This window comes from Cimex lectularius, unplaced genomic scaffold (genome assembly GCF_000648675.2).
Source record: "Cimex lectularius strain Harlan isolate CLEC.00 unplaced genomic scaffold, Clec_2.1 scaffold314, whole genome shotgun sequence".
Taxonomy (NCBI): Eukaryota; Metazoa; Arthropoda; class Insecta; order Hemiptera; family Cimicidae; genus Cimex; species Cimex lectularius.
The window spans coordinates 238,289-259,201 of NW_019392997.1; the positions used below are offsets into that span (position 1 = coordinate 238,289).

At 36.6% G+C, this 20,913-nt stretch overlaps 1 protein-coding gene across 6 annotated transcripts in view; it reads right to left on the reverse strand.

The window, feature by feature from the left end:
• The window catches only part of LOC106661795 (protein TANC2), a 143,297-nt gene that overhangs the window by 6,098 nt on the left and 116,286 nt on the right, over positions 1-20,913 (reverse strand). For 4 of the 6 annotated variants that reach the window (XM_014385434.1, XM_024229708.1, XM_014385435.2 and 1 more), the window contains 13 exons: positions 9,696-9,789; positions 8,269-8,382; positions 3,801-3,929; positions 2,961-3,182; positions 2,770-2,898; positions 2,513-2,620; positions 1,807-2,040; positions 1,612-1,748; positions 1,427-1,546; positions 1,016-1,305; positions 501-942; positions 319-440; positions 20-248 (listed from right to left, as the gene is read on the reverse strand). In XM_014385434.1, the coding sequence (XP_014240920.1) occupies positions 20-248; positions 319-440; positions 501-942; positions 1,016-1,305; positions 1,427-1,546; positions 1,612-1,748; positions 1,807-2,040; positions 2,513-2,620; positions 2,770-2,898; positions 2,961-3,182; positions 3,801-3,929; positions 8,269-8,382; positions 9,696-9,789 (2,370 nt within the window). The remainder of the gene's footprint in view (positions 1-19; positions 249-318; positions 441-500; positions 943-1,015; positions 1,306-1,426; positions 1,547-1,611; positions 1,749-1,806; positions 2,041-2,512; positions 2,621-2,769; positions 2,899-2,960; positions 3,183-3,800; positions 3,930-8,268; positions 8,383-9,695; positions 9,790-20,913) is intronic. The other 2 variants (XM_024229709.1, XM_024229710.1) reach the window with 2 other exon arrangements.

Genomic DNA, 20,913 nt, shown 5'->3' on the forward strand with positions numbered 1-20,913 from the left:
AAATATAAAATTTACTCACCATGACATTAGGACTGTATATGTTTCTCAAGGAGCAAATTGCACCAGAAACATCCGCAGCCATATTGGCAACCCAATGTGCTTGAAGGTCTCGAGAAGGGTTTCTGTGAAGAGTCATGTTTTTGTAAATATGCGCTTTTAAAATGTGATGGCCAAGTTCCAAAGTTTTGTCAGCATCGAGAGGTGCTTCTAATCTAGATAGCCTGAATACGATACCAGCATGGCCATTTCTATAATAAAAAAAATGTATTAAAAAAAGTGATCAGTTTCTGTTAAATTTTTGTATTTTAAATAGCCAACCTGAGATCACATAAAAATTTAATGCTCTCTCCTTCATCCCGCCTAATCAGCCACTCCCTAAAGGATGGATGGAAAAACATGTATGTGTTATCCATACGTTTGATCAGAAGGCCCGACAAGCACTGTAAAAAATTAATACATTACAAAATTAAAAAAATAAAAATAAATATACGGTAGCCAACCTTAAAGCGCTGTAGAAACTCATCCCAAGATAGAAAATCGACTGTATTTAACGAATTGACCGAATAATAAATTTCAAGAAGCGTAAGTGGGTAAAGAGCTGCTAGGCAGACGCTTATTATCGGAGCGACCTTCTCGAAGGATTTGTTAGTCGGAAAGCGTAGATTGAAATGAAGGAGGTAGATCTGTGCAAGGCTGACTGGGAGGACCTTGTAGCTTGAAGATTTCGCTACAAGGCTGCCTCTTTCGATAAGGTCGAGTGTGAGCTTGGCAAAGAGCATCGAACCCTTAGCTAAACCAGCAAGGTGCTGGCAGAACCGAAACTGTCCATTGGCTCCAGATATAATGTTACACTGGATGCTTGGGCTGTGTGTCACCCTATAGTTGATATAGTCGAGCAGGTCCTTCTGAAGCGACTCACTATGCGTGCTCGTTATGTCCAAACTGAAAATATTTTCATTCGGTTAAACTTGGTACAGATTGAATATCAGTTTACAAAGAATAAGTTGATTATTACCTTAGTTGTTGGAATGGCATTGTGGTCATCACTTCGTCCATATGGGTTCTGACTGTAAGTACAAACTTCAACCAAGATGGACCGGCATGCGAATGCCTGGAAACAAATGAAGCGATCGTGTCTCCAGTATCAGGCCTGTGGTACTCAGCTTCACAAAGGCCATCGATCAGAATAATACATTTGACCCCTGATAGCTTTCCGACACGCCTCAGAGCTGATAGGGGTTCAAGTACGCCATGGCGCCATGCTCCGTCTGGGTCAGCCATGCATTCTTTAATTGTTAAGTATGCCTGCAACGAAAAATAATATAAAGCTCATTTCCTAAATTCAAACAATTACACATAAATATAACCTATACGAAACTGAAAAAAGTACAAAGTATGACAGTAGATAATGAGTATAAAAACTTACCAAAACGTGAGGTTCAGTCTGTAAATATTCCTTGTATGCCGATAGCTGTGGTGCTTGGCACAGTTGGGCTGCGATGGAGTGTATGAAATCGGGAACGTGACATGTAGAATTGTTATCGGACTGGAGAAACATGAATAGGTTAATACAATTGAACTCATGCTAAAAAAAATAAAATGAAATGATACCTGACAAAAATGATACGCTACGACATGAGATGCGAGACGTTGAATTCTCTCTGAGACTAGATTAATTTGACAGTATATGCTTTGAGTTGTGCTTGAGCTTGGATTTGGCCTGTCTTTGCCATTGTAAACATGAAGATCTGGAAAAATAAGTGTTAATTGAGGGATCTGGATGGTTAGGATTGACCGATGACTTACCTTGCTTCCTACGACCAAAACAGCTATATTCGACTAGCTGCAACATCAAGGCGGTTTTTCCAGTTCCTGGATGCCCCGAAATGAGCACACCCGGCAAAGACGTTCCGAGGCAATGCTCGATTTCCTTCACAATCCCATCGCGACCGATGAAGATGGGATCCGACTCTTGAACCGGCACTTCAAAGAATAACGGCTTCAATGGTAACTGCTGTGCACGATATTGAGCGAATCTTACTGAAATTATAAATCCGACAATGGTTAAAAATTATATGGAAGAATAATTGTAATTCATAGAGTTGAGATGTATAGGAAAAATTTTACTGAAAATTATTTCAAAAAAATATTTGATTTCTAAATAATTGAATCTTGTCATATTTTAATAAAATAACGTTTATTTAATCAAATAAGTCAAAATTAGTCAAATATTTAAAATGTTTCATTGATATGCAATTAATAAAGTACAAAAAATCGATAATTGTAAACTTAAATAAGCAATATGGTTAAATTAATTTTTAACTGTGTTTACTGAGCAAAATAATTAAATTTAGCATATTTGCAATGTAACAATTAAAAATGTTAGAATTGTTAAAAAAAAATTCTCAAAATTATCAACTCTACTATTCAAAGACAAGCATACATTTGCATAAGTTTGAAAAGCAAATTTTATATACAAAATGTGTTTAGTTTGTGTGCTTAATTAAATTACCTTTAGGGTCAATGGGCCCTTTGACTGTACCAGACCTTGCTGACCTCCTAATGCTCTGTTTTCTGTTTTTGAATGCGTTGAGCTCTTGCTGTTGTCCTGGATGGGATGCTGAAATTCAATGCATGCAATGCTTTAGCGGCACTCAATACTACCTAAGTTAGTGCTACATTCACAAAAACATGTGATTTTCATTGTGAACAAAAACTGTTAGTTGCTAAAAAAAAAAGCAAAACGGAACTTGATTCGAAGTCACTTACTTGTTAGGGAATGCCTGCGTTGAAGTGGACTTGAAGAACAGTTGCTATGACCTGACATCGACATTAATGACCCGACGCTATCGGATGAAGGTTCTTTCAACGTCCTATGGGGATCAGCTTCTGACGAACCTTTGACGGAAGTGAAATTCACGTAAATTTCTTGTTAAAAACAACAAACAAAATTGAAATACCTGTCAATGTCGAGACAGGACTGGTGTTGGTTGAAGCTAATGTGTGCGCCTCCAAACTTGCCAAGGATGATATTGAATCGTGGCTTCTTGAGCTACGATTACCAGTCCTCGAGTTGGATCTCTTTGCATTTTCTCCGAGTAAAAGACCCAGCCGCATGTACATGTCTTGCTGGGAGCTCTTTTTCGGCTGGCATACCGGTTTAATATTACCACCTTCATCATCTACAAAACAATTTTAATCATTATTAATTAATAGCAAATAAAAATTTATAAACTGAAAAAGTCCAACACCACAAAATAACTAAACAGAACATAAAAAAAAGGAAAAACATTCAAAAAGCTATTTCATTGTGCAAACATTTGCTATTTTTTGGAATAATTCAATAATAGATATTTAGTTTTATGCAAACATGCTCGATTGCTTGATGGCTATGCATTGATTACTTGTGGCAGTAACAATAAAACTTCCAAGTTTTCAATGGATTAAGTTCATTGTGGTACACGCCTAGCTCAGTAGATATAGGCCGTAATAAGTTAAGATAAACACACAAAAATTACAATGAAAATAGTGAAACTATTAGTAATAATAACTTAAAAAATAAAAAACACAAACTCCATTTCTTAAAGCTGTGCATGTGAAAAGAATTGGCCAATCAATATTCAGTAATTAAAGTAAGTTAAAATAAACTAAAAAAAAGTGCCTTGACATGCTCAAAAACCACACACAAAAATACAGTAAAAATATTTTTATAATAAGAAAAGGCTTGAAAAAATACACAAAAGTTAAACAAAAAAAAGTTAAAAAAAAGAACAAGCAGGCAAGTATTTCTGGTTCATTGCCTGATACTAGTTGATTGAGGCCTGTCATTGCCGAGGATGAGGAACTCCAGAGTGATTTTATTTTCCCCAGCACAACTGAAGACCACCTCCGCGACTCCATCGCTGCAGAGGCCGATGAAGTCATAAACGCTACAAAACCGATTCCATTGAAACAGAAACACCGACGGTAATTTTTTTTTTTTTTTTTGAAATGAAGTGGTGGAAAATATGTGCATCTATCTTCATTTTGTGTTCATAAAATGGGAATTTAAATGAAACAGAAGGATAACTGGGTAAGAAAAAACTATCCTCGGAAGTCAGTTGTTTTGATATTAAATTGTAAAATAGAGAAAAAGCCTAATTGTTAGTAATGAAATTATATTTTCTTCAGATTCTTATTAATAAATTTTTCCCAACAATCGTTGTAGTTTCACAAAACCATTCAAATGTGTATTTGATAAAGACACCTTTTATTTATTTATTTTATTAAGAAAACATTTCCTCACATTGTCGTGAAGCATATATTATTACATATTTATGTTAAAATGCCAGTATAATCACCATTCCAGAATAAATTACAACGTGGTGGAATAAATAATTAACTTAAAAAATAAAATTGGAATGATTTTGCTACCAATTTAAGTGCAAATTACTCGAAGATTTAAAAAAAAAAACAAAAAAAAAATTCAATTTGGTGATTTATTTCTAACTATATTTATATTAATTTCAACATACTTATTTTAATGCAAACTAACGTAAATGAGATCAGAAATTCATAAGATAATAAAAATATTTAATTATGATAGTTTGAAAGAAAATTTACCAATATACTGGAAAATGATTTAGTTGTAGAATAAGTAGAATAAATTGTTAGTAAAATTTTAATCTACCATTAAATTATTTTCTCGTGTTTTGGTGAATGTACTTTCAAATCATTATAATTAAATATTTTGATTTAAACTCATGAATTTATGATCTTGTTTAAGGTTTACTTTAAAATAATCATGTAATTATTATAATGACAAAAATACATATATATAGTTGAAATAAACAATAATATATTGAGAGGGTCCGGTTATTTGCCTTTTTAAGAATTAGAAAGAATTCTTTGACTATATGATACATGTAATATGCTGTGAGCATGAATAGTAATTTATGCTTAGATTAATCATCATGCAATTACAGAATAAACTACAAAGTGGTGCTATAAATAATTAAAAAAAAAATCGAAATGATTTTTGGTACAAATTTACCCAGATTTAAAAAAAAAAATTACAACATTCTTATTTTAATGAAAAACCAACAATTAAATGAGATGAGAAATTCATAAGTTAATAAAAAATATTTAATTATGATGGTTTGAAAGAAAATTCACCAAAACACTGAAAAATGATTTAGTGATAGAATAAATTGTCAGTTAAATTTTAATATAATCTATCATTAAACGAATTTCCGGTGTTTTGGTGAATTTACTTTCAAATCAACATAATTAAATATTTTTTATTAACTTATAAATTTCTCATCTCATTTAATTTGGTTTTTCATATTTTTCATAAATATTTTTTATTTAAACTCATGAATTTACGATCTTGTTTAATTTGATTTACAATAAAATGATTGTATGTAATTATTATAACGACAAAAATACATACATATAGTTGAAATAAACAATAATATATATTCAAATACGTAATAATATAGGAAGGGGTCCTGTTTTTCTGCCTTTGAGGGCATGCATCTGATAAAGAAACTTTTTTTATTATTAGAAAGAATTCTTTGACTATATGATACATGTAATATGTTGTGAGCATGTATAGTAAGTTATGCTTAGATGTCAGTATAAAAACCACACAATTTCAGAATGAACTATAAAATGATTGAATAAATAATTAAATTAAAAAATAAAATCGAAATGATTTTGGTCCCAATTTAAATGCAAATATTCTCAAAAATTACAAAAAAATCGTATTTATTACAACATACTTATTTTAATGTATACCAACTTAAATGAGATCAGAAATTCATAAGTTAATAAAAAATATTTAATTATGATGGTTTGAAAGAAAATTCACCAAAACATTGAAAAATGATTTAGCGATAGAAAAAATTGTCAGTTAAATTTTAATCTAATCTATCATTAAACAAATTTCCGGTGTTTTGGTGAATTTACTTTCAAATCGTTATAATTAAATATTTTTGATTTAAGCTCATGAATTTATGATCCCGTTTAATTTGGTTTATATTAAAATAAGAATTTTTTAATTATTATAACGATAAAAATGCATACATATACTTTGAAATAAACAATTATATAGGAGGGTCCGTTTTTTTATTTTTTTAAATTATTATTATTAGAAATAATGCTATGACTATATAATACGTATAATATGTTGTGAGCATGTATGCCTGTAATGTCAGTTTAATCATCCCACAGTTACAGAACAAACGATAATGTGTGCAATTAAAAAAATAAAATCCAAGTGATTTTTCGTAACGATTTAAGTGCAAAACAGATAATTCAAATGAATTAAGACATATAATATAAATTCGCTACATGTTATTGATTGAATCTGACTTAGATCATTTATGAAACCGGAGCTACAGCAAGGCGAAAAAAAAATCAGGATGACTAAAGGTCATGTTTGACTATGGTAACCAATTTAAAAAAAAAAGGTTAAATATATACTTTACTTAATAATGCGGCTCTTTTCATGATGACGGAAATAAAATCGAGACATGCTGGACGAAATAATCGAAGTAGAAACAAACATTACGGCTTTTTTTTTCTTTTTTCTTAAGACGCTTCCTCCGTTTATAACGATTTACCAGACGATTTTAGAACCCATCACCGGTCTGCGGTGTGTTTACCTGTTTGACGGTTTGAGTGACGGTTCAAAATGGGATACAATTTTTTTAAAAGAGAAGGCAACTAATGTTTTAAGAATTATTTACAGTTCCGTTATCTTCCTTTCCCTCGAGCAATCATAAATTGGTTAAAAAGTAACATAACGACCTAAAAGGCCGACGTCTTCTGTTGTATACAGTGATTTTTTTTACAAGGGCATTTCAACTACCCTTGCCGGTGTTTAAAGAAAAGCCCATTTGTAAGTTCGAACGCAGCGGCATCTTTACCTTACCGCCATGAGGGCAAAATCTAACTTGTCTTAAGGAAGTCGAATAAAAAGAAGTACGTTATACCCGGTCCTCACTGTATTTGGGTGTACAGATATAACGATGTACCTCGTTTTATACGACCTCTTTAAGACATACTAAAAATAAATACCATCAATTTGTTTCAATTATTATCTTTATTTCCGCGAGCGAAGGGAAATTTGAAGGTATACACCTGAAGACAAAGTTAGGACATACGCGTTGTGGTTTACCGGTACTGATAAACCGGAACGTGATCGCCAACTACTTCCGGTGAAACTGCTTAAGTACCGTACCTGATCTGGTAACCTAGACATTGGATCTACTACCTGCACAGCCGAGACCGGAGGGTGGCTAGGGACTGTCGGTCATCTGCACAGGTTTCTGTATTCAGTTTGGTCGAAAGCGGACGCTCTCGCATTTTTCGTTTTTGTTCACCAAGTCATATCGAGAGAGGAATCATCAAGTGATCGAGGTGTTTATTGAGTTGTCATCAGAACCGTGTTCAAGGAGTTCTTGATCGTGATATGAGAGATGCCGCTTATGAGAAATTGTTGACAAAGCTAAAGCCTGACTCATCAAAGTAATCAGGAATAAACCGATCGCGTCCTCTCGCGAGGAAGCCATGGCAAATGGAGCTAAAACCTCCGGTTTACTTATAGGTTTATCGTTCCTTTTATGAGCTCGTTACCTGTGCACGTAACCTCTACACTTTGCCCGCAAATTCATCGTGTACGGCTGGACTTAGAACGAGCTAGATTTCGGAAATAGTAATTATAGAATAGTAGTCTGTCGCAGGGATTTGAATACTAGTAGAAATAAAATTAATACGGCACTGAGATAAACAATTTGCCTATATAAATTTAAGTAGTTTAGTACGAATATGTAATCTTGTATGCTAAAATAAATTATTTTTCCTCGACAACTTGTTAACTTAAATTACTAATTAAATACATTATATTTCGTGGTCCGATTGACCAAATAACTTCTTTCAATAATTAATATTTTTTTATGTAAGGTATTGGTTGAAATAAAAAGAAAAAAAAATGGTTGAAAAATGTTAAAAAGGAGAGAAAATTCGAAAGGTAGGTTGAGATGGGGAGTTGGTGTCCGAGTGCATCGAAGTCAAGTGGTTAGAACGTAGAGCAGCGCATTGAGCCGAAGGTCACGGGTTCGAATCCCGCTCGTGACATTAACTTTTTCATTTCAATCAATACCTTACATAAAAAAAGATTAATTAATTGAATTAAATTTTACTAAGGATACTTTACCTAGGAGGAAGATTTTCTTTTTAATAATGGAGGTTACAATTAATTAAAAATGTCGGGCAAAATCTTACCAGAAAGGGCATTGTCCGAAGGGGCCCTGGAAGAATTCCTGAGACCCCACGGGTTCCTGAGGGCCTTGGGGCTGAGGAAGAACTTCTTTCGGCCCTGGGGCGGAGTAGGGCAGCCTGAAAAAAAGTAAGCAGAGATAAGCTGTTGGGGTTCATTGTCAAAATATTCAATAATCGGCTTCTCGTGAGATTGTCCAGATGCTGTCATCAATTTTTATCTCCTATCCGGTTCGTTGCAATGCGATGGCTTCTCGGTCTATTTTCGCCACTTTATCGCATCATATTGTTTGTTTCCTTTATTTTTTTTTTTTTTACAACGTGGTATCACATATCAGATATTCTTGTCTGGTGCCAATTGTGCGATAAAATTAATTATTTCGCGAGGCTTTTTTATAACTATTTCAAGCAAACGATGCGGCGCCTGGAGTGTATTAATTTGTTTTATAATTAGATATGTTTAATTACTTTTTTCTGGAAAAGGCCAATGAAAATAAGGCAATAAATGCAACGAACAAATTTTATTTTTGTACAATCTAGTCACGAGTATCTTATCTGTAAATGAAATAATTTATTTTCTTGGCGATTTTTAATTTTGTGTAAAAAAATTAATTCTAAATGAAAAAAAGTGATAATTAAAATGCAAAAACGTTAAGTTGATTATTACTCAGAAATTGTTAGATGCGGTCTGGTGTGACGTAGGTTTTAGAAAAAACATTTTCTTTATCGTGCCAACGTTTCGATCTTTTTTGAGATCATCTTCAGGGCTCAAAGTGTTTGTTTTCTGCGTAATTGTGTCATTCTTTCGTGTTATGTTGATTCGAAAAATTTTAGAAGTTTTTTTACTATTTCAAAATATTCAGTGGTGGGTTTGTCCAAAATAACCCTCAGAACAACACGAAATAGCCGAAAAGAGAGACAAAAACTGCGAGGTTAGGCGGACCAAACAGCCGAAAACAACCTAACTACATTTCCATGACCTTCAAGAAGACATCACAACACTTTATCACACTGAAGCCCGTAAAAATATGTTACAAAGTTTTATTCATTAATATTTTTATGTAAGGTTTTGGTTGAAATGAAAAAACAAATGCCACGGACTTTCGGCTAAATACGCAGATGGTTCTACTCATCCGAGTGGATCGAGGTCACGATGGCTCAAGTGGTAGAGCAGCGGCGTATTGAGCCGAAGGTCGTGGGTTCGAATCCCGCTAGTGGCATTAGCTTTTTCATTTCAACCAAAACCTTACACAAAAAGATTAATTAATTGAAAGAAGTAATTTGGTCAATAGTCCACTAAATACAATGGATTTTATTCATTGTGAAAAATCCATTTGCGCTGGTGGAGGCCCGAGGCGCGTTATATTTACGGACAGCGATTTCCGGCCTCCACGTTTCGAAAGTCCAAGGTAAAAATCAAATTGTGTACTTACTCTGTGTCATGGCGTTGCAGGGATGGTTGCAGCATTCTTTGTTCGGCCTCGGGAGTCGACTCGGAGATGTGTCCCTCGTCTGGTCGGTCCTCGCCTGAAAGCACGAAAACATTTTAGAAACGGCCGACTAACAATAGCAATGACGCGCCTTTGGAATTATTTAACTGGAAAACTCCCACGTAAAAAAATTCATTCCTCGCGTAATAAAAGGAAAACCGGCGGCCTTCACATACTTTGAATTTCCGTCGGGTCCATTTACATCATAAATTGATCTAAATGTAAACATGAAGTCTTACAGAAGACGCTGTCGCGCCTATTTAAGCCAAGCGTCTCTGCATTACCCGGACCCCCCCCACCACGGGTTATGTTATATGTTATAATAACAAGTTAAGTTCGAAAATAATTAATAAAATCTTAAAAACAAATTTATACTGTTTTGTTAGCTAGACGATGAAGTGAGGTAGTTCTCAATGTATGAGAACTCAAAATATATAATATAAAACATTCACTCGTCAATCTGGAGAATTTTGGTTTTCTTAAAAAAGTTTAAAACTATCGGATGGGATACTTCGACATCTTTATACACCTCAAGGATGTGAATAAATGCCAAATTCCAACTAGCTAATATATCTAAATTGTTTCGATCTCGAGGGCAAAACTGAAGCGACTATTTTGAAACTGTAATTGAGGGAGAACAAGTCGAAAAATAAAAAATGCAATCTTTTCAAAACGTCACAGTTTTTAAAAATTATAATAATAATTTCCCCATTCCACACAAAAGGCAGAATCAATTCTCTATCTCTACATCTACACAGAAAACAAACACTTTGAGCAGCCCTGAAGATGATCTCAATAAAGATTGGCACGATAAAGAAAATGTTTTTTTAAAACTACGTCACACCAGACCGCATCTCACGATCTCCAAATAATTAAAAATACATACTGAAGTCAATGCCTAAACATCAAAGTTAGCTCGTTGTAGGAGGAATTAAAAAACTTTGATATTAAGAGTGAAAGTGAGAGAAAGCACGTGCTCAAAATGTTCATGTAAGGTAGTATGATTGATTTAGTCGGCGATTTTGAACTGAAAGTGTTTGAAATAACCGGCCTCGGGTTCAACTACGTGTAAGTATTTTATAGCCGTCGTGATCCGATCGGATGTGTCGGCTTCCATTACCGGCCGGACAATCTTTCGGAAATATCCTCGGGTGGGTGTGATCCCTCGACCCACTCCCTTATAGGGTTTTAATTGACTAATTTGTCTTTCAACCGGACAGGCCGTGTAAATATAGAGGCGGAATAAATTCGATGTAACAAGTCGGATATTTTTTCTTTTCCGCAGTTCGAACCCGAGGCGTTGCTATTGACCAATCTTCGTCCCCCAAGGATATTTACACGCCTCACGGAAGAAAGATCTGCTCTGCCTAATTCTTCTGTAACTATTTCTACGGCCACCCACGGCCTTGGGCGGTTTCGATCATCATGTCGAATATTTATATCTATCTCACGTTTTTTGGCTGAGATAGATAAACAGGCCCCCGAGGACGAAGGATTTTTCCTTCCAAGTATCCCAAATACAGAGTATAAACGGAGTTAAAATATTATGCGCAAAGGTAGATTATATCATAATGAAATGTCATGATTAACGATTGCTTATTCTTAATTTAATACATGCTAGCCGTCTATTAGATCTACGCCTAATAAACGAGGCATGTTTCCATTAGATAAGAAACATGTTCTAATGCTAACATTTATTATTTATAGATATAGGTAGTAGATATTAGCAAATTACATGCAGTTTATTTGTTATGCTTAGGATGACAATTCCGCTGAATTTTTATCTCATTACAAAAAATCATTATCAAAGTAAGATAAATCAACGGAATGTTAAAATCCAATTAATACTATTATGTAATTGCTACATGGCTTAAATTAACGTTTTGGTTTGGATTTATGGAACATCCTACCAGCAACCTATTATCTTAACCTAAAATCCTATCTTAACGATCGTTACTTCCAAGTATCCTAGAGAAATTCATTGTCTCCTATTCATTCTAGTCTAGAAGGTGTCCCTCAGGGCAGCGTGCTCGCTCCTGTCCTTTACTCAATTTATACCTCCGATCTACCTACGCAACCTAACACTATCATCTTAACCTTTGCCGATGATACCGCAATCCTTCCTCCTGATAAAGATCCTGTCACAGCTTCCTGTAATCTCCAAAATCACTTACACATCCGACAGTGGAGAATCAAGATCAATGAAACCAAATCAGCAAACATAATATTTACCCTAAACAAGAAAACTCTCCAACCAACCTCAACAATGTTCCCCTCACAATTGCGAACCATGTACATCGGACTCTACCTGGACAAACGACTGACGTGGAACCCCCACACACGACTTAAGCGCACAGACTGAACGATTTTTCAAGCTTAAACGACTATTCGACAGACGATCAAATCTCTCACTAACAAACAAAAGAAAACTTTGCATAGCCCTCCTGGCCCCCATGTGAACTACGGACTTCAACTTTACGGCACTGCTAAGCGTTCCAACCTCAATCGAATCCAATCTCTTCAATCTAAAATACTCCACAGTAGTCAACGCCCCTTTCTATGTATCCAATCACACCAATACGGACCTAAACGTCCCTCTTGTTACTGAACTAGCCCAATCCCGCTACAAATATTCCATTCCAAAGTACCCCATCATCCGAACCCTTTCGTCAAAAACCTGTCATCCATCACATAATAATCCCAACAGAAGAATGAAACATCGGTGGCCCCTCGACAACCTGATCGCTTGGCATCGCTCTCCTAGGATGGAGTCCATCTCGCTCATCGTATTGATGTACTAACGGCTATCATCACTGGATGGTAGCTGTTCAAGCTTTCATGCTACTGTTATTATTGTTTATATGAAAATATTATATGTTTTACTTGTTGCGTCGAAGAACGCAGTTGTAAAAAGAATAAATAAATGATTGGATTTATACAATTCAAATCTGCCCATGTATGTAAATATATATGGTTCAGAGTCAATTCTTGCAGTCCACCAATTCCAGATTTTGTTATTTACAATAAATTGCCGGCAGACTTCGAGAATCACCCATCTCGGGTGTTGGCTATCCGGGGGAACCTCGTTCTTATACATCCAGCCACCGAGGTTGGTTAGGTGTCAACAGCTAGGTCATTTCAGTATCCAACGGTTCCTAAATTCCCATTCACTATCCCTCATTCTTAAATACACAGTAATCGCTGTTCCTCCATCACCCTCTATACATAAATAACATAATAACTAAGATGGGGATTGATTGTATAATCAATATTCCGCTATTGACGGTTTTACACTACACATTCACTCTCAACACACGCTAGGGAGAAAAAATATTACTATGTATAATAAAACAACCCTGTTTTATCCAAAAGGCGAAACAGGATACCCAAGCCGTGCTGAAGCACGATTCTCATATCGAGTGGCAATCCTACACGCTCTCTATATAGAGCCAAGGAGAGTTTCACCCTTCAGTTATGTGGGACACATCGAGCGAGCAACCTTTCTCCAAATGCCGGGCACATACGCGGGAATTTAAGGTTTTCTTGAAAATTTTTGGTTGTGCGTTCTCGTTTATCATACTGTGGTAATTGGGAGTGGAATCAAAGTCAACCAACATTATCACGATTTTTATTTGAAACCCTACATTTGTAGCTAAGTTAAATTTACTTTATTTACTTTTCGAGAAGAGATAGAGAATTGATTCTGCCCTTTGTGTCGAATGGGGAAATTATTATTAAAATTTTGGTTGGCACGAAAAAGGAAATGTTTTTCAAAAACCTACTTCAACGAAAGTGCTGATAATAAAAAAGTATATGTATATATATTGCTTTCTCGAAAATTGCTTCAACTTTTTAATCCAATGGTTGCTCACCGTATGGAACCCTCCATCGTTCGGCAACTCTGTTATATTCATCCTGTCCCAGTGCTTCCCTACTGATGTCAACAACTACAGAGGCATCTATTGATTCGGTTTCAAAGATTTTTTTGCTCTGTTGCTTCGACACATGGAGAATTTTGTCCGCGAAAAAGATATTCTAAAATGATGAAATTGGGGTGAATGTATGTGTATTGAATGTAGATTCTCTTTTTGTTAAGGTTGGTTCTACTCATCGGAGTGGATCGAAGTCACGATAGCTCAAGTGGTAGCGGCGTATCTAGCCGAAGGTCGTGGGTTCGAATCCCGCTCGTGACACTGACTTTTTTTAAAATCTCAACTGAAAACCTTAATTAATTAAAAGATATTAAAAGGTGGCGTTGAGATGGGAAGTTAGTGTCCGAGTGGATCGAGGTCACGATGGCTCAAGTGGTAGAGTAGCGGCGTATCTAGCCGAAGGTCGTGGGTTCGAATCCCGCTCGTGACACTGACTTTTTATCTCAACTAAAAACCTTAATTCATTGAAAGATATTAAAAGGTAGGGTTGAGATGGGAAGTTAATGTCCGAGTGGATCGAGGTCAAGATGGCTCAAGGGGTAGAGTACCGGCGTATCTAGCCGAAGGTCTTGGTTAGGGATGGTTGATACTTTTGTATTCACTAGTAATTCGCTAGTGGGAAAATGAATCTGGAGCAAATGATTTACAACTCGCAATTCGTCAGTCAGATTTTTAGAATTGGATCATCTTCGCGGTTCAGTTATAAAATTTGCTACTAACGAAAATATTGTAATGTAAAAGTATGTACTTAAAACGTACTGGTGAGTGTATGAAATCGTACCATATCGATTCAACGCCACGATTTAAAGTGTAAGAACTTCAATCGGCTTTTTCGCTATAAACCGCGGCTTTTATAACCAGTGACAGCTGTCGTCGAGACGAGGCAGCTGGCCGAGGAGTTTTACCCTTTTCTTTTCAAGGAGCGGGAGCGTTTTCCGCAGCAGATGGATTTCCCGTGCAGAAGGGGCCAGCTGCTTTCCTTAGTGACGAAAGGGCTGGTCCGATGGCCATCTACGCCGTCCGACTGACCCCCGATCGAATTTCAATTATTCAAAGACACCGTTACTCGGCTAAGTTGCCCAATTAAAAAATCATCCCTTAAAATATTATACGGTTGCCCGAGGAACGGCCTCCGGGCGGGGGTCGCACGTCGACGATCGCCGGTTCGACAACCTCGACTCAAGAATTTCTCGATTTATCTCGGATGAACTTCAAACGGGCGTTAAAAGGTTATTTAACTGACTTAACCCAACGTAAATATGTTGTTTTAAAAAGAAGTGAAGAACGGCTTCGAAGTTTTTCTCTGCAAACTTGGAAGTCATCACCGTAACTATAATACTATGTGAGGTCGTACAGAGAATCGTTTCGCGACTTCGAGGCAGAAAAGGAAACTTCTCCTCAATAAATGCAAAAAAGGAAAAACAATTCTGTTTCGAAGTAGACAAGTTTACTCAGGACAAGCTACTGTTGGTCGGTTAAATCGATGTGCCGTGCCATTTGCATCAATTTGGTTTAAAATCAGTTCAGTTCAACTCAAAAATTGCCGGTTTCAGTCTGACTTGAACCGCGTTCAAGCGAAGATCCTGATTCAAATCTGATGGCCGTCGAGTGTGGAGTTAAACGGAAATCAGAGCTGACAGTATGTCCATCTCATTAAAATATAACCAGTCTGTTTTTAAAGGCAATATCCAACTTTTGATTTTTTATTCACACGATTCAACAAAAATTTATTAACTTTGATTTGAAAACCAATGTTCATTCTTATCCGTTGTTCTAATTGTCTTAATTTTTTTTCTAATCAGGACTACTAAGGTCGGCAATTTTTTTTTGCGTTATAACTCACATTTTCGCATATTATCTCGCGTATGTACACTCATCAAGTCGGGACATCACATATACTCATCATTAGGCCGAGGGGTTCCTAAAACCATAAATTTTGTGCCAAAGACTTTAATTTTGCAATAGCGGATCCGTTAATTTCCATTTCTATGACAATGTAACTAAAACATTTTCTTTCTAATCAGTATTTGTTTTATATGTATACTGTATAAGTTGTTGATTCCAAAGGAAGTAATGCTGTAAAAAATTCTATTAGTTGTTTAGCAAAATTTTTCATTATAGTTATTATAAATAATAAACTGCCAATGAGGAAGTGAGAAATGGGATCCTGCCCGGAGGACCAAAAATGCTGTGGGGAGAGGAGGGGTCGTTTTAGACCAGCAAACTCCGATCTCGTTTATATCAATACCGGTCTTCTTTCTCCCAAAGATACGACTACGCAAAGGCGCTAAACCCGAGGCAAAAAACAAACAAAAAGACGTTTTTGCAGTTATAAATAAGGCATATCAAAAGTGATACTTACGATAAAATTCGAATAACTTTATCATCAACTTCAAATTCACTTGAGGCTTATTTTTGTTTTTTAACTATTTTACAAACAAAAACAACTAAAAACTTGTTGAACAAAATCTGAACAACATAAGTTAAATCGTAACGAAATTTCCTTTGGATAATAAATAGATACATAGGGAACAACATACGACGAAGATGGTAGGTATACAAAAGAAGGGATTTTTTGAGAATTAGAAACCATGTTGAGAACCAAACACGACCATTTTCACGAATGAGAAAATGGATTTTTTAATAGATTCGGAATGTCAACAAAAATTGTGTCGAATATATTAGAGGAAAGTAAAAGAAGTACAAACACAAACATACTAAATAAAAATCTACGAAAAGTGGTACAACAACCAATATAAATAATAAGTAAACACTATTACTAGCTATAACCGTACAAAGGGACTGCAGCCAATTCACCCAACTATTGGTTGATCTAGAATCAGTAGAACGGTGGTCCCTTACAGATGGCCCTTCCATCTCTGAACTTGGTTCAAATTAAGAACGACGTTATAGTTTTAACCGTGACTGGTGCAACGTCCCTTAGAAGAATAACACATCCAGAATTCTCATTTATGATAATAAATTTTAGGTGACTGCTAAAGCGATTATGTTATATTATGTTATTTTTAGACTAGATTATATTCTGCATGTGCCGGGGGATGTTGTGACCTAACTATCGAAAGCCCTCGTTGGAGCCGTTTGTTGGGAAGTGAGATCTTCCGGGCATCTGGCTTAATTGGGATTCTAATGACCCAGCATCATAACGGGGTAGGTGAACTCCCTTGAAGTAAGTCAGCAATCGGGGTTGAGTTTTTGAATAGTCAAGGTTAGCATGTCGATCTGACTGTAATTTAAATAAATTCTATAAAAGGAAAACATTTATAAACAGCCAGAAATCTATTTTATTCAGAAAAAAAAAGATGAAATTGTTGATTTGTCTTTCCGGTTATAGTCGGCTCATTTCTCCTTTTCCCGTTATAAATTAATCGTTGGCCATAACTGGAATGAGATCTAATTTCTCTCTCCTCGAGCAAGGTAGAAAAGGGAAGAAATTCAACCGCGGCCGCAGTCGGAAAATGCTTATTTTCATCGACGAACAACCACCGAGGTGCGGAGGGTGCTCGCGGTTCATTTAGGCCAACACCCCAGGGCGTTAATTGCACGCACGAGCTCCGCGGAGAATGCCCTGGCCGATGACTTTTTTTTCGAGAGAAAACCGGCGAAACCTCGACCCACTGAGATGTGGAGATGGTCGACAGTGGCGGCTACTGTTCGTTGTGGCATAATTCCTGGGGGACGATTAATACACGTTAATCGAGTCATCTCGATGGCAGTTTCACGGCCCGTTTAACCGGTCTAACCTATTTCGATCCTCGACTTTTTTGATCGATGTCTATCCTCGAATGGTCATGATCCATTTTTCCAGGAGAAGATGAAGGCGGACACGTGATTTAGGATTAGACACAGTAACCGAGACCCACGCAAAGAAGTTGGGATGCTTTTAATATAACTTTATCTTATCCTAACTAAACGTATACGTTATAAATTGTACGAGTTCTCTTTGAGGTCTGCAGGTGATGAAGTTGAAGTTTGACGTCTACGATCATCTTACATCTTCCGCGATGGGTTTGTCCAAAATAATACACTGACTCGTCACTGAAACTTTCCAAAAGCCGAAACGCGTCTGACAGACCAAACTAAAGAAAATAGGCAGACCATGTGACGGTATACCAGAAAGGTAAGCCTCAAGCAATCGAATACTTCTCAAGACTAATTATTTGTGTTACACTGACGGCTCAAAAACTTACAGTAGCAGTCCTGCAAATAAATGCAAAGACTGAACTGTCTAAACCAAGCTATATAGCAATGTGTTTTCCGTCAGAAACGGTAACAACTGAACACTGTGCCATATTAAATGGCTTGGATTTCAAAGAAAGTATCACCTCTGATCATCAGGCAGCCCTTAAAAGCTTTAACATCGTGCAAGATGGAATGAAAATGTCTCTGGAGTTGCATGGAATCCTTGGCGGAACTCAAGGACAATTCAGACCCTAGCCTGGGTTCCCGGGTACTCTGGGCACTGTGTAAATAGCAGGTTAACAGCCAGTATGAATACCTTCGGCCCAGTTGCTATTTGCCGCAAAAAGTGACACAAGACATCCTTAATGTGTATGTATCAACAAGCGAATTGAGGTAACTGAAATGAACAATAAAAGATTCCCGTAGGACTCCTGACTGGATAGTCATATTTGAAGGCATATGTACCGATAGAAGCTCTGACAGAAGTAAGGTGCAGATTTTTGCATAGAAGAGGAGACAAAGGACATTCTGAGTGTTTATCCAGGAGAAGGTTTCTGCTTCTAGGCGAGGCGAAACCTCAACTGTCTCTTTCACAAAAGAACCACTAGCGAGGCTGTGGACCCTGATTAACAGCATAAAGCTGACTAGAAAAACTTGTCTAAATTAGATATTTTATCATTCATTTTTAGCCAATATGTATTTTCCAAAATCTCACAGGTCACACAAATTTTATTTATCGAATATTCTCAAGGATTTTAGTGGATTGACCACGATTCAAAGTGCTATTTGTGTACCGTCCATATTCGTCGCGAAGTCGGAATGCGCGGTGTACTTCGCGCTGATGAAGTTTACGATCCTGCTCCGGCCGAGAACGGGAGATCATTCCGGATGGGGAATGTTAATTTCTAATTACTACGGGATGAAATTCCAGAGACCTTTCTCATAAAGCCCCCTCTTCAACATACTCAACTGACAGGAAGCCGCCCGTATACAGTTTTTTCTTTATCCCAGCTGGGAAAAAATGCACCCTTCCCTTTCGGCCCGAACCAGCGACTCCACAAAACGCCTTTCAACGATAACAGGATAAAATCGAAAATTAATTCACCGTCAATGAATTCATTTTTACGAAATATCAGGACTTGCATGAAAAAAATTAACACAGACAATAAATAAAACAATATGATTTTAAGTTTGAATGTACTAGTATCAAAACTAAGTACTCAAATAAAATCGAGTGACGAAGTGGTTTGGGTGTACAGAAAGATTTTGTGAAATTTCTGATATGTCCTTTTTAAAAAGATAGTTCCTACTTACAGTAAGTTCTTTGCAACGATCCGGATTTCGAGCCTTTTAGTTCATCAGGTTGAAGGACTTGTACAACCAGATAATGAGCTAAAAGGCTCGAAATCCGGATCGTTGCAAAAAACGGATTGTTTTTAAAAAGGATTGTTGGACACCACACTCACTCCATCATTTATCATTTCTATTCCTGATATGTTCTTGCAAGGTCTTGGAGGTCAGTGTGAATGGTTTATTGGAGACGTAGGAGAGGACATTTTTCTTAAGATTTTGGATTTGATAGACTGGATACGGGATGAATTGGAATGTTTGGTTGAGCCCCAAACTTCCGTTCCGTAAGTTCATATCGGAAGGAGTGAGAGTTTTTTTAAATTATTCAGATATCGTGAGATGCGGTCGGGTGTGATGTAGGTTTCAGAAAAACATTTTCTTTATCGTGCCAACGTTTCGATCTTTTATTGAGATCATCTTCAGGGCCTGGGATTTACAAACAATGTTTACATTTGACAAATACATTTAGGATGTGGATAAGTGAATTTATACAATGCAAAATATATTTTATATTCAAACAAAGTATTTCTACTCACTCAAAGTGTTTGTCTTCTGTGTAATTGTGCCATCCTTGTGTGTCGTGTTGAGAGTGCCAGTGAGATTTTGCTGTTTCATGTTTATATATGTTTGGTTTTGAGGAGGTGGGGAAGGAAGTCGGTATATAAAAGACAATTTTGTGCAAGGCGTCGGCTCCTTTGAAGTGAAAAAAGCCGACAAAGGGGAACAATGTGTTGGTAATAGTTCGGCCAGATTATTCTTTCAGGATTATATAGAAAGGGGATAAATAGGAAAAGGAAGCTAAATTGTTGGAAAATGTAACCAATTAACAAATGTATTTGTCAAATGTAAACATTGTTTGTAAATCCCAGGCCCTGAAGATGATCTCAATAAAAGATCGAAACGTTGGCACGATAAAGAAAATGTTTTTCTGAAACCTACATCACACCCGACCGCATCTCACGATATCTGAATAACTATCGATTAACGGTCACTAATCTCTACACGTTTTTTTAAATGGTCAGTGTTTATTAAGGTTTAGGCAAGATCGATGGTCGAGTAGATCAGGGAGTTTGTTACTGCGGTTCATGTCTGTTCAGGTGAGTGTGTGGACTCCACGACGTCTTCCATCAGTGTACGGACCCAGGTATCGTACTATGACAGAATCAGTGTCAGTATGAGTCGTACTGGAGGGAAAAAGTTTCTTAGTGCGAAAGTGACATTAGAATTCGTTCACATTCTCCATTTACGGTACCATTCTTCCTATAGTGTGAGATGACTGCGGATAGGAGCCGTGCTGTCGGAAAACGTGTGTTTGGGGAAGTAGAAGGCAGTGTATATCGTAAACTGGATCGGGCTAAGGATACTTCCTTGGGTGATTCCAGTGGTTACCGGAGGAAAGGGATGTTCAACGACAGACACGGCAATATCGGCCTGTCAGGTAGCATCGGAGGAATAAGTTAGAAGGTTGGGAAGAATCTTCTTGAGTTCCGACAGTAAATAGACAATGGGTGCCGTACAGGGTCGAAAGCTTGTACACAATTTAACGTATATTTTAAAAACGTTCTGAATTTTGATACATAGGTTATCCGTTTTTCTTCTAAAAATCGTAACTCCTCGATGGAATGAGTACGAAAATCCGTATGCCATTTCCGGTCTACTGTCAGCCAATGGTTTATTTT